Here is a 12,791-nt window from a genome sequence, read left to right as displayed (position 1 = left end):
TGGTTGTATGCTTCTCCTTGTCCGTTCCTGGGAGGCACATGTTTGTGCCATCACAGAGTGATGCAGAGCAAGGGTGGAAGGGGAGGTGATGCTGGATGCCGTGAGCTCTTGTTGGTTGGAAGGAACGACATGATTGTAATGGTTAAAAGCAATTGTTAACTGCCTGTCAGCGTAAAAATATGTATTTCCACGAGGAAAGGATGAAACACGAGGGTTTTAGGAGCTTTCAGCTTGCTGTGGTCATTTGTACAGAGCTGATGTGAATGCTGCTGTCTCTGTCACACTCCTTCACTGCCCTGTGCCTTATGGCAGTTCCGTCACAGAAGCAACAGCATTCGTGTAGAAAAAAGAAGGAACACTGAGGTGAATGGGTCAGAAACATGAACTGCGAGTGAGATACACATATGCTTTTAGGGCAGTAAGAAGATGTTTCTGCCAGGGAGACATGGCGTGTTGCCTCCGATACTCTCGTTAGTTGCTAAATTAAACTGTTCTTTCTCAGAAAGCGTGGAAGGCGATGGAAGCTGATGAGACAGGAGAAGGGCACGCTGTGTATATCCAAACCCGACGGCTGCTCTGAGGGCCCCATGCTGCCCCTGTGTCCTGGCCCTCTCCCCTCAGGGCTCCCCCTCAGCTTCCCGCCAAACTACCCCTCCCATCGTGCCCCGCGCGCCGCCCCCCTGAGGACTCCATCTCCCATGCTGCCCCTCGCCGCCGCGCGCTCCCTTTGGCCGGCGGGAGCGGGCCGCCTATCCCAGCGTCCCTTTCGCCGCCGGCCGCGCAGACTCCGGGTGAGCACTACATTTCCCATCGAGCCCTGCGGGAGCTGCGGAGGGCCGTGGCCAATCAGAGAGGCGGCGCCGCAAGGGGCGGGCCCGGCGGCGGGGGAGGCTGTTTAAAGTGGCGCCCGCAGCGCGCGAAGGGGATGGCGGAGCCGGCGGACTATCCCCCCTTCCAGCTGGGGAAGCCCCGCTTCGAGCAGGTACCGACTGCGGGAAGGGCACGGACATGGTGGTGGGAGCGGTCTTTCACGGGAGCGGCGTCGGGCCCCCTCCCCGAGAGATAAGCCCCCAGCCCCCCGCCGCCCCATTTTCACCCCCTTTGCCTCCGGCGCTGCGCTGATTGGTCCTCGCTCTGCCTCCCATTGGCCCACGCCGCTGTCACTCAGAACCGCAGCGCCCCGCCTCGCGGCGGCTCCCGCGGCGGGCAGGGATTGGAGCGTCCCGCCGTGCCCCTGTGGCGCTGCGAGGACGGGGGGGCGATGTGAGACTGTGGGGTCGCGGGTTCGAGACCGGGGAGGGTTTGAGGAGGGAGATGGGGGTCCCGGGAGGGGCGCGTGCGTCGAGCTGAAAGGTCGTTACATTGCCCTGGGGGGCAGAACGGGCTGAGCCCGGACCCGGTGGGGTGTCTGCGAGCCCAAGGTTGTGTGGAGGTGACCGGGGGGGGGTTGCTGGGCCCCTTGGAGTTGGTGCACAATGCAGTAATTAGCCTCGATTTAAAAGAAAAAGCGTGGAAGATCCGTGGTGGTTTTGTGCTGAGGAATGTGGTGTTGCCATAAGCGGTGGTTTTGGGGTTGCTGCAGGATTTGGGGCCTGCTTTGGGCTGAAGTGCAAAGCGGTGGCCATGATGGGGCCTTTGGGGGCCTTGGGGGGCTTCGAATGTCCTTTTGGAGACCTCGAGGTGCTGTTTGGGGACCCAGGTGGCCTCTGGGGGTCTGGAGGCACCTCCTGGGGATAGAGAATGGCCTGGGTTGAAAAGGACCACAGTGCTCATCCAGTTCCAACCCCCTGCTGTGTGCAGGGTCACCAACCAGCAGACCAGGCTGCCCAGAGCCACATCCAGCCTGGCCTTGAATGCCTGCAGGGATGGGGCATCCACAGCCTCCTTGGGCAACCTGTAACAGTGCCTCACCACCCTCTGTGTAAAAAACTTCCTCTTAATATCCAACCTAAACCTCCTCTGTCTCAGTTTAAAACCATTCTCCCTTTTCCTGTCACTATCCACCCTCGTAAACTTTCCTCCTCCTGTTTATAGGCTCCCTTCAAGTACTGGAAGGCCGCAATGAGGTCTCCCTGGAGGGGTCTTTTGGGAGGATCTCCAGGGGCATTTTTTGGGGGTCTTGAGATGTCTTTGTTGGACACTATTGCCTCTGTGTTTTTGCCACAAGCTTCTGATACAGCTCTCGAAGTTCCTGCAGCCTCCTTCAGCTGCTCCTGGTGCGGGATGAGGCCGCTGTGAAAAGGCAAGAGCCATCAGAGCTATCAAATCGAGGAGGAGCCGAAGCCTGCTCGCTAATAAGTCCTCCCCCCGCCATTGGGGAAATCTCCAAGGAGACTTTCTTCCCACCATCCACACGAAATCTGCACAGGACCGCTGCGTGCCAACCATCTGACTCGCTAATTGCAGATCCCAGAGCTTGGCTTGACCGAAGCCGCCCATTTGGGTGGTGGAGGAGCCTGGTTATGCTTCCTTCAGAGGACCAAATGTCTGTGCTCTTCCCCATTGACTTATCCCTCATTCCTCCATAGGGTTCAGGACAGGAGGTGGTGCAGGGACCTCCCCAGAGCCACGGCTGCCCTATAACAAGGGTGTGCCTGCTCGGCTGCACGAACCGAGGGATGCTCAGCCTGGGGAGACGGAGCTTTTTAATAAGGAGAAGAGGAGGAGGAGGAGACGCTACTCCCTTCTAGACACCACAGATGATTCGAGGCACACTTGGCAGCGCGTCAGGCACAGAATCGGTGCATTCTGTTCATTAAGGAGTGACTGTCACTTGTAGCAACGTTTAGAAAATGTTTCGAGGGGTATGGCAGGATGTTAATGATCGTGTACGCGTTTGAGCAGAGCTGTCCTCACCGGGTGTATTTCCATAGTGTCCCAGGGCTGAGGTTTACCTAGTGGTGAAAGCACCCTTGAGAACTGGATCCCTCTCCTCTTCAGGGATTTGATTTGGTTCCCATAGTTTCCTTTCTGCCAAGCTGTGTATAGGACTGGTGGTAGGGTTGGGTTGCTGGTGCCTGCGTCTTGCTGCCTCCCATCTCTGTAATGATGCCCTTTTCCCTGTTCCACGTCCACAGTGTATTCAGACAGCCCATTTCAGTAGCTGGCAGCTTTTTAGGGTCGTGGAGCAAGTGAGGGAGGGCACCTGGCCAGGTCCTGTGACCTGGTTGCACCATCCTGACCCTCCTCGGATCATGCTGGTATTTATTTACCCATCCTGACATGTGGTTGGTCAGGAAATCTCCATCTCCAGGGCTGCAGGATAGTGCTGGGAGGAATGTGTGAGTTGCAGAGGAGCTGTGTTAGGCATCTTTGTCCTTGCAGGGAAAAAAGCACAAGGAGAAGTTATGTGCTAGCAACAAGAGGCTTGGTTTGGAGGAGAGGAGGCAGTTTCTAAGGTTCAGAGTCTTCAGAGTGACCTCATGTTGTGCCAGGGGAGCTTCAGGTTGGATATTAGGAAAAACTTAGGTCAGGCGCTGGCACGGCTGCCCAGGGGATGGTGGGATCAACATCCCTGGACAAGAACTGTGCAGGTGTGACACTTGGGGACGTGGTCAGTGGGGATGGGTTGGGGTTGGTGATCCTGGAGGTTTTTTCCAGCCTTAATGGTTCTGTGGAAGGAGTGGAGCAGTGTTCAGTGATGTGAGGCTCCTGTCCCCAGCACGGCCCTGCAGCTCGTTTCCCTTCTTCCACCTCTTGCTTTGCAGCTCACTTGTTTGTCCTGCTCTTCAGGCAAGTCACATCTGTCAGGTCACATTTCTGGTTTCTTTGCTGGGAGCAGCTTTTGCCTCCTGACAGAAGCAGGTTATTTTTAGGTAAAAGAATAAAGACATTAAGCATGGGAATGCGTGACAGGGGCTTCGTTTTCTGACCGGCAGTTTTAATTTGTTAAGCACGGTTGCTTTTTATTTATTTCTATTTACCATTAATAGGTTTTGCTGTCTGCTCCCTCCAAAACATCATACTGAAGTTTCTGAAGCTGTGACCCACAGCCTCTGCTTCAATCCAGGCCAAATAAACGCGTGTTTGGAAACACTAAAGAAGGTGTGGAGTGTGGTGGTTCACCAGATAGTGCTGTAAACTGCTTCAGGCTGATAGTGCCAGTTAAACTTTGGGGTTTTTATTGCTGTCAGCTCTCGGAAAAGCACTCTGCAAGCAGGAGGATGTCCCAGATCTTGGATCCTGTAGGGGAAGGAGAGGGAAATAAGGAGGATGAAGCCAACTGCAAGCATCGTGTGCTGCTTGTGGGACTCGGTGGGAGCTGGGGGCTCAATGTGTGGTCGTGGGCTCAGAGCGTGCTTATCTCAGAAGTGTCCTGTGAGGATGTTAATGCTGCAAATCGTCGCTGCCTGCTCTCTGTGCACTTTGATCTGGGGATTTAAAAACCCAACGTGTTCACTCCTCCCTGAGTCAACCCGAGCGCCTCCCGTGTCCCAGACAACCCCTGCAATAACATGCAGATAAAGCAGCCCTCCATTAGATATGCCTCTCTGGAGCTTGATGGCTTGCTGATTGCGTGTGTTAATTGCTGAAGGCCTTGACAGGAGGCCCAGAGCTGCGTTAGAAGGATATTAAATGGACGCAGAAGTTCCTACTCTGGCTTCCACCTTTCAAGCTGTTTTCTACCGAAAGTGGATGAGCTGCCTCATCCACTTTGGAGCAGGGATTTCAGGGGGATGTTTAAGGCTGCTTTGCAGCTGCTGTGGTTTTGCTGTACGTGCAGGTCCAGCCCAGTGTGTGGATGCTGCTGGAGAAGATGCTGGCAGGCGCTGCGCGGTGCGAGCTGCCAAACGTGGCTTTCTCAGCCCTGAATTCGGGCTGACCCTGTTTATCCTATGCAGTCGGTTGGGTTCTGCAAACACATGCTTAAAGACGAATTGCAGAGGAGAAAAGGAAATACAGACACCTTTTGGGTTTGGTGTTTATCTGCTAACTTCATCGAATCTGCCAAAAAAGCCATCCGTTGGCTTTTTTACATCTCTGTCAGCCAGGATTGGATTTCAGACGGAGTTTGCGTCGTGTGCTGAGGGGTGTTTTTGCTCAGGGGTTGGGTGGAGAAGCTGAAGGTAAGGCTGGGAGGTGTGCAGGGGTGAACCAACCTGTAGGATCCGTGCTGTAATCCCACAGCCTGCAGCAGCAGAAAGAAGAGGAGCTGCTGCTAGAGGGAGAAGATGAAGATTTGCCTCTTTGCTTTGTGGTTCTCAGGGCATCTGAGCCCTCACCTTTTTCTTCAGGTGGCTGAAGGTGCAGAGAAGGACTCCTGGCCCTTTAATTGACTCAGATTTAGAGTATGAAAGGGCTGTGATTGCACAGCTTCAGCCCAAACTTGTATGTGGGGTGGGCTCCCGGCGTGGAACTGCGCAGCATTGCCAGCAGTTGCTCAATGGCTTGTATTTTTTAATATATATTTTCTGTGGTTTAGCTGAAATCTCTTCCTAATTAATTGAGAGCTGACGTAAGCCTGGCTTTTTTATTTCAATTTTTTTTAACTAGGAAAAAAAAAGCCCCAACCAAGTCTGTGTGCCTTTTGCTCTGGCTTAATTAAATCTTTTTTACAGTCACACTGCAATTAAATGAGTAAAGTTGTGCGTATCTCCTTCCAGTGCTGAGGAATGCCCACCTGCTTTAAATGAAGGTGATTAACTGACTGCTTGCTAGTGGCCATTTACTCCCTGCCCTTTCTCTCCAAATTCCTGGTGTCTTTTTTTTTCCTTCTTTGAGCATTTTTGCTGGTGCCCTCTACGTCCTGCATGGCCTGCAGCACATCCAGGCTTGAGCTGGAGCTCATTGCGCTCCCTTGCTCTGTACAAACTGCCATGGAAGGGAATTAATATTCCCTTCTAGGACTTAGTCTTGCTCGCAGGCTGGTGAGAAGCAGTCCCAAAATAGCCCTGATTAATCACAGGAAAATTGCAGTATTCAGATTTCCTCTGAATAACCGTTTACTACAGCAGATGTTACGGGAATAAAATGGTGAAAGAGATGCAGGATGTGTTTGAGATGTGAAGGTCAAACTCGTGGGTGTGCTGCAAGCTCTATCCATGGCATGAGCACGATGGCCAGAACTGGAAATAACCCCAATGAAAGCAACAGTCCCCAATTTTCCTTGAAATCTGGGACTGGTTGACTGCTAGGGTTTGGTCTGTCCAGCACAGACTTTGGAAAGAGGTAGATATACTTTGATGTCCCCTTATTCTGTTGGGTGTGGATTGATGGATACTGGGGGGGATGGTGTGGTTGGGCACTGGCACAGCTGCCCAGGAGTGATGGGGTCACCATCCCTGGAGATGCTCCAAAACAGTGGGGATGTGGCACTGAGGGTCAGTGGGCACGGTGGGATGGGTTGGGGTTGGAATGGCTGCTCTTACAGAGTTCTTTATGATCCTAGGAGTGTTTTTTTTCCTTCCGAGCAGCTCATGAATAGCAGGCAAGGAAAAGCACGTTTGTGTAGTCGTGTTTTCAGACAGCTTCTGCTAATTTGGAAAGAAAAGAGAGCCACGGGTGATCTGTCAGGTCTCCTTGCCTTCCGTAGGGGTGCGCTCCGTCTCAATTGAGTTTGTCTGCGCGTCCCTGGTGAGCAGAGCCGTCCTGGAGCTGGTGTCAGCCCAGGGAAGAAGCACGTCTGTCTTCACACTGTCTTTCCTTTGAAGTAGTGATGGCAGGGGGATAATTTCTTCATTTTTTTTCCCCCCCGCTTCTTTTAGAAGTGCAGATGAAAGAAGCAGAAGCTGGAGTGGCCCCGAGTGCCAGCAGGAAAGCGGTCGGTCGTGGAGCAGCCTGCACCATGAAGTGCTCTGTGATGTCTGAGCAAAGGGCACGTGGGCATTGCAGATCTCTCAAGTGGAGAACTGAATTGAGAGCTGCTCCTGGTTGGTCTATGTAAAACCATAGCGTGGTTGGGTTGGAAGGGACCTCAGAGCCCCCTCAGCCCCATGGGACCCCTGCCATGGGCTGGATGCAAACAGCAACTCAGGTTGCCCTTCCTGTCCATGCATGGGGGGGGCTTTATTCTCAATTTCTCTTGCTCTGGACCTTGGTGTGTAATTCTGCTGTGCTATGAGTCAATGCTATGACCCCACTCTAATGGCCTGGATTGCAATAGGATGGGTTTGGGTTGCTGAAGCAGAGTGAGTAATCAAAGGAAGGTAGCAACACGCCAAGCTCTCAAACGCTAGAAAGTACCAGAATTAGCGTTAATTAAATCAACGCTAATTAAAAACCACTGGGATTTTTATTTATTTATTTTTTTTCCCCGTAACTTCTGTGAAGCTATTTTGTTCAGTTACAGGTTTTTTTTTTCCCCTTTCATTCTCGTGTAGAACATGGGAAAATAACAGCATGGAGCACAGGAGCAGCTGAGAGCAGGATTGCAAGGCAGGGTGGTGGGGCTGCAGCTCCCCTGGGATCTGCTTCTATGGAGGGGTTTCTGCCTCAGTAAGTCACAGTCTTGGTGGTATTTTCTCTGTGCTTCGTGGATTCAGCAGAAAGAAGCCAGCAGGTTTCATCAAATTACACCAGGCGGTGATTAAATGCCATTCTCACTGCTGCATCCATATTCCCATCCTTTATTTATAGCACTGCAAATACAGAAAGAGTCGTTTGCCTGCTCGTGGCCGTAGAGCAAAAGCATCCCAGCGTTTGTGAGCACGCAGAGATCGGTGGCTGTGTCCTTTCTGTGCAGTGGGTGCAAATTCTGCTTGGGAAGAGCCAAGAGAAGAAGGTCAGCCACCAGAGTGGGCCGCCACGTGTCCCTTTGTCCTCACTGATGCTTGGGTGGATGTTGGGGCTGCCCACGTCTGCCCACCTCTGGTGTGGGTGAATGCAGACCTGGGCTGAAACAGTGGTGTGCTCTGTGTATTTCAGTGTTTTGTGGTCCAGTGCTTTGGGTTTGCCTACATTCAGTTTTTGATGTTTAGTTTTCTGGTACTGAGTCAGAACTGCTCTGCATTCCTTTGAAGCTGCCCATGACTGCCTGCAGTTTGTTTCACAGCTTCCTCCCCTCCCTTCAGGCAGTTCCCAGCTTTCTGCATCCCTTCCTGGTCTTCCAGCTGCAGTTGCTGCTCCAGGTGAAAGCATGCCCTGTCCCTGCAGGCATTCAAGGCCAGGCTGGATGTGGCTCTGGGCAGCCTGTTCTGCTGGTTGGCGACCCTGCCATAGCAGGGGGTTGAAACTAGATGATCATTGTGGTCCTTTTCAACTCAAGCCATTCTATGATGAAGGTTGAAAAAGACCTCCAAGGTCATCAAGTCCAACCATCAGCCCATCCTCACCATGTCCACTAACAACGTCCTGTCTTTGCTGCAGAGTAGAACACACATATAAGTGCATCAAAGCTCCAGGTGCCTTCCAGGAACATGAAATGTACAGCAGGAGCAGGGCTCATTTTGTAGTGTCTGGACTCTGCACCCTTCTGGGGAATGCCAGGCTCTCACCTCTCCTTGTTTTCTGTGCTGTTCCAGACATCTTGGAAACTTGTACTTCAGTGGGTGCAAATAGAAACCATCTCAAACCATAAAGCCTTGATTACTGTCATGGAATCTCAAGGTTCATAGTCCATCTCTCACCCTGTGGTGATGTGGTGATTGGCACAATGGAGCCCAGCTCCCACTCAGCACCTCGATAACTCTGATAGGCACAAGACACAACACTTGGCTTGTGTTCATCTAACTGAACACGTTTTGTTTTTCCTTCTCTTGCAGACTTCATTTTATGGCAGATTCAGGCACTTCTTGGACATCATCGACCCACGCACTCTCTTTGTTACTGAGGTAATGTCTGTGCTCCTTATTTTCTGTCTAGTTCTCGTTATCCACCTGGGTTGAATTAGAAAGTTTCTCCTGTGAACAGCAGGAGGGGTGAAGATGGGTTTGTGATGGATCTGGGTCTCACTGCTGATGGGCTGCCCAGCCCAACCCTATCCATGCCCACTCAGGTCTCTGTTAGCCACCCCTGAGGCCTCTCCCTGTGGATCCACCTGAGCAGCTCTCAGTCAAATCTGCCAGCAGTGTTGGCCTCCCGGGGGGAAAATTCCTATGTGCTTTCATGGAGGGAGAAGAGAAGCACGGGTGAGTAAAGGAGGGAGCAAATCCACTGCTAGGTGGGAGCACGCTGCAGTTTTCAATGGCCTCTCCAGTCCTTTCCCAAGGAAGCTGTGTAATAGTTTTTCCTTCTTTATTATCCTGTTTGCAGCAGGCTTCAGAGTTTCTGGCCCATTTCCATTTATTGTAGTGATGCTGTCCAGCATCATTGCATGTCCCTGCTTTCATAAAACACTGAGCTGATTGTGAGGAACCCCTCAGAAGCAATGTTTCCTCCGGTGATGTTAAATTCTGCCTGCTGCCAGCATGCTTTTTCTTTCCTTACACTGCTGCGGTGACAGCAGTGGGGAAGAGATCTGATGTGACTTATCATCCTTTTTCCCAAATCAGCAAGCTTTTCTCAAAACCATAAGGCTAGAATGTGCCGTGTGGTTCTGAGTACCTTTTGGATGGGTGCCCAGGAGAGCTGCAGGCAGTAAAGCAGCTGTTTTTACAGTATCAGGCTGAAGGTTGTACTTACAGTTGCAAAAGCTCAAGTTCAGATCAAATAGGAGATGGTTTCTCAAGTCACCACCCTGGATACAGAGCTGTGCCTGGGGAGGTGACCTCCTGCCAATAAAACATTATGATTCCAAATTAGCACTGCTGTGTTGTGATACATGGGAATGAAAATCCCAGGATCCAGCATGCTCTGCAGGTGCTAGAGCTGCTATTTACCAAGGGTGCAAGCCCTCAGATCAGAATCAAAGCCAGTTAACTGCGTGTTAAAGGCTTGGTGCTGCTGGTACCTGGGCAGAGGTAAAGGGTTAAGAGCAAAGCTGTGGTTTTCTCTGTGTAGCCAAAGCCTGTAGTTGTTTCAGTATATTTTGCAGTCTGCAGCAGCAAGCAGCTCTGCTTCCAGGATGAAGGCAGGTAGTTTGGATCCTGAAAGATGAACCTTTTTCCCCTGGTATCGCAAGAAATAATGCATTTCTTACTTTCTAGGGGCTGAATATCTCACTGAGGGACATGGTGGGGCTGGGTTGAGGTTGGACTTAGGGATCTTAAAGTTCCTTTCCAACCTGTATGATTTTGTGATTCTGACTCGACTGCATGCTTTTCTACCTTCCTGTTGTCCCCATTTCAAACTGTGAGAAGTTTTTGAGGGGGTTGGTGTGGTTGGTATGGGGCCATCAGCTGGTGTAACTTAGTTCTTTTAGATACCCACTGATGTGCTGCTGCTTCAGAAAATGAGATACAAGAAATGAGGGGAAAAGCACAGAATGGCAGAATTGTAGGGGTTAAAAGGAAGAAGCTATTCTGGAATCCAGACAGAACATAAGAAAATGAAAGAGATTTGATTCCCTTCTATGGGGTCTAAAGAGCACAGGTTTGAGATCCATGGGTGTTGGAATGGCTTGGTGGCTGTCCGAGGAAGAAAAGCCCCATGCCCATTTTCTTTGGGAGTTTGAATCAATGACAGTTGATGCTTCAACAGAGCTTCCACAGTGCATTCTGTGACGTGTGTGTGGGCTCTTGCTCCTAAAGCAACATCTTGACCAACCTGGGGTCATGGGAAGCAGCACAGAGCTGCTGGCTGTGCTCCGCGTGTCTCATCTTGTGCTTTGAGTACTTTGTGTGTGTGCACGTGTAGCTGAGGAACTGAAGTGGCAAATTAACATCTAGGAGGGGTTTGCTGGAGGAGCAGCTCCTTCCAGTGCCAGATGGCTGCAGCTCTCAGGCCCGAGGTTCTTGAGGAACAAACGCGTCGCTAGTGAACGAAACGCAGAGATAAATGAGCCTCTAATGAGAATGGAGGTTAATCCCATGGAAAGTGCTGGGAGATGTGATAATATCCTCTTGTCTTCATCTTTTTTTTTTAACTGCTGTATGTTGCATCATTGCATCCTACTGGTGGCTGTTTGAGGGAAGGATGAAGCAATTCAGAGGGGGAAGCTAAGTGTAATTAGTATCAATGAGAGTCTTTGCTTAACGTTTATTTATTTCCAACAGTTGAACACAGTTAAAAACTTCTTTGTCTTTTAGAGGCTCTCAAACATGAATCCTCAAGGGACGCATGGTAAATACAGGCTTATGGTGTGGCAGTGCCTTGTGTCAGCATAACAGGTAACCTCTGAAGAGGTTTTCTCGTGTGCTCATTCACCTCATGCCTTGCTTTCTAATGAAACAATATTTTTCTGTCTGTGTGGCAGCTGCAGATTTTCAAACTTTTCCAATAAGCAGCAAATGTTGTCATTGCAGAGGTGGAGCCCAACAAGTCCCATTGCTGAGACCCATTGCTGAGCCCATGAGCAACCCCTCGGTGGGTGTAATGCCTACTTTCAAAATGTGTGAGGTTAAAATGATTGGAATAATACTTTTAATTGCTCAAGTAATTAAGGTCCTTCGGGGGAAGCAGTAGGGACCAGCAGATATTTTGATAAGGTTGACATATCCCATCTGACATCAGGCTGGACACGCTGTTAGCGCTCTGTGGGAGGCTCCTCATGGAGAAAGCTGTGGACCTGATAATAACTGGAAGCCAAAGTGAAATCAAAATGAAGCTGAGCTCAGATAGGCTGCACGTTATCTGCCTTCATCTCATTGTTCATAGCGTAAAACTACAGAGCGCTGAGCATCTTGCATTCCCATATTTGGGTTTAAAATGGAAGCAGGATTAGATGTATGTTATTTATATGAACGATACCTTCTTACTCAGCAGATTGACTGTCTGTGTTTATTCAGTGTCACATCTGCTGGCTCTACTTGAACAAAAAGTTTCTGGCTCCTGTTGTCTGTCACTGTAGATCCAATACAATAGGGCCAGCTGGAGTCAAGTCTGCCATATGTATCATCCGTAGCGCAGCGCGATGCAATGGGGAGCTGCAGAGTTGCTGATAGCAGAGCACAGCTGGATTCCCCTACCCCACATTGAATGCATGCTGCTGATGGCCAGGAGAGTCTTGCTTTGGATTCTGTGCCAAGTAAGTCACTGCTGGCCTGAACCTGAGGGCAGTGGAGCTCACAAGCACATGTGGGGCTAGCGTGGTCTTGAAACACCAACACCAGCTCTGCAGAAGCAAGGTGAGGTGTAAGCTATTCCAAGGCGCCCTGTCCGTGAGTGGATTTTACCTTAGAAGTGCAAAATGTGACTCTTTTTGTTGTCTCTGTAACGTTGTAGTGCTTCTGGCATAATGACTTATTCTGGTCTGTGTGTGCACATATGGAGGCAGCTCTAAGCCATGTGTAGGCGGCCGCTGAGATCCAAGAGAAGAGGAGACACGAATCTTTGAGACTTAAACAGCATGCCCTAGAGCAGAGGGGGCAAGGTGGAGAACCAGTAGGAGGTGTCTGACACAGGTACATGTGTGCAGTTATCCATAGGACCCAGTGCAGTCGTCCCTACTCTACGTTGATGGCCATCATGGGGTTGCAGTGTCGACGCTATGATGTGGGCTGCTCTCCTGCTGGCATCTTTGCTTTTGGTCTTTCTCCTTTCTTTGGAGCCCTTATGATGGGATCCTTCAACAACTTTTTCTACAAAGACCATTATTCTCTTCCAGTGTAGACCTGCAAGATTGAGCGACAAGTCATTGCCTGTAGCCCTGAGTCAGAGCAGCACAAGGCGCATTACTTCTCTATGCTAAAACCTATGGGTTAAATCTAAGCCAGTTTAACCAGAGTCAGGTACTGGATTTTGGCTGATGTGGCTTGTGCCGTGCAGCCAAGTTCTCCTGTTCTTCAAAAAGTGCCTCTTGGCAGCACTCCTGGCCC

The 12,791-nt window shown here is 50.7% G+C and overlaps 1 protein-coding gene across 5 annotated transcripts in view; it reads left to right on the top strand.

The window, feature by feature from the left end:
• Positions 1-888: 888 nt before the first annotated feature.
• Positions 889-12,791, top strand: part of SFXN5 (sideroflexin 5) — a 79,102-nt gene continuing 67,199 nt past the window's right edge. For 2 of the 5 annotated variants that reach the window (XR_006167658.1, XM_042811910.1), the window contains exons 1-2: positions 889-982; positions 8,700-8,768. Coding sequence is in view for 1 of the 5 variants with exons in the window: in XM_042811910.1 (XP_042667844.1) it covers positions 926-982; positions 8,700-8,768 (126 nt within the window). In the remaining 4 variants the exon portion in view is untranslated. Of the gene's footprint in view, positions 983-1,244; positions 1,264-7,570; positions 7,721-8,699; positions 8,769-11,116; positions 11,145-12,791 lie in introns of those variants that run through there. The other 3 variants (XM_042811913.1, XM_042811912.1, XM_042811911.1) reach the window with 3 other exon arrangements.

This window comes from Centrocercus urophasianus, unplaced genomic scaffold, assembly GCF_019232065.1.
Source record: "Centrocercus urophasianus isolate 14NV4802_14NV808 unplaced genomic scaffold, USGS_Curo_1.0 seq_13, whole genome shotgun sequence".
Lineage (NCBI taxonomy): Eukaryota > Metazoa > Chordata > Aves > Galliformes > Phasianidae > Centrocercus > Centrocercus urophasianus.
This window is presented reverse-complemented; position numbering and strand designations above follow the sequence as displayed.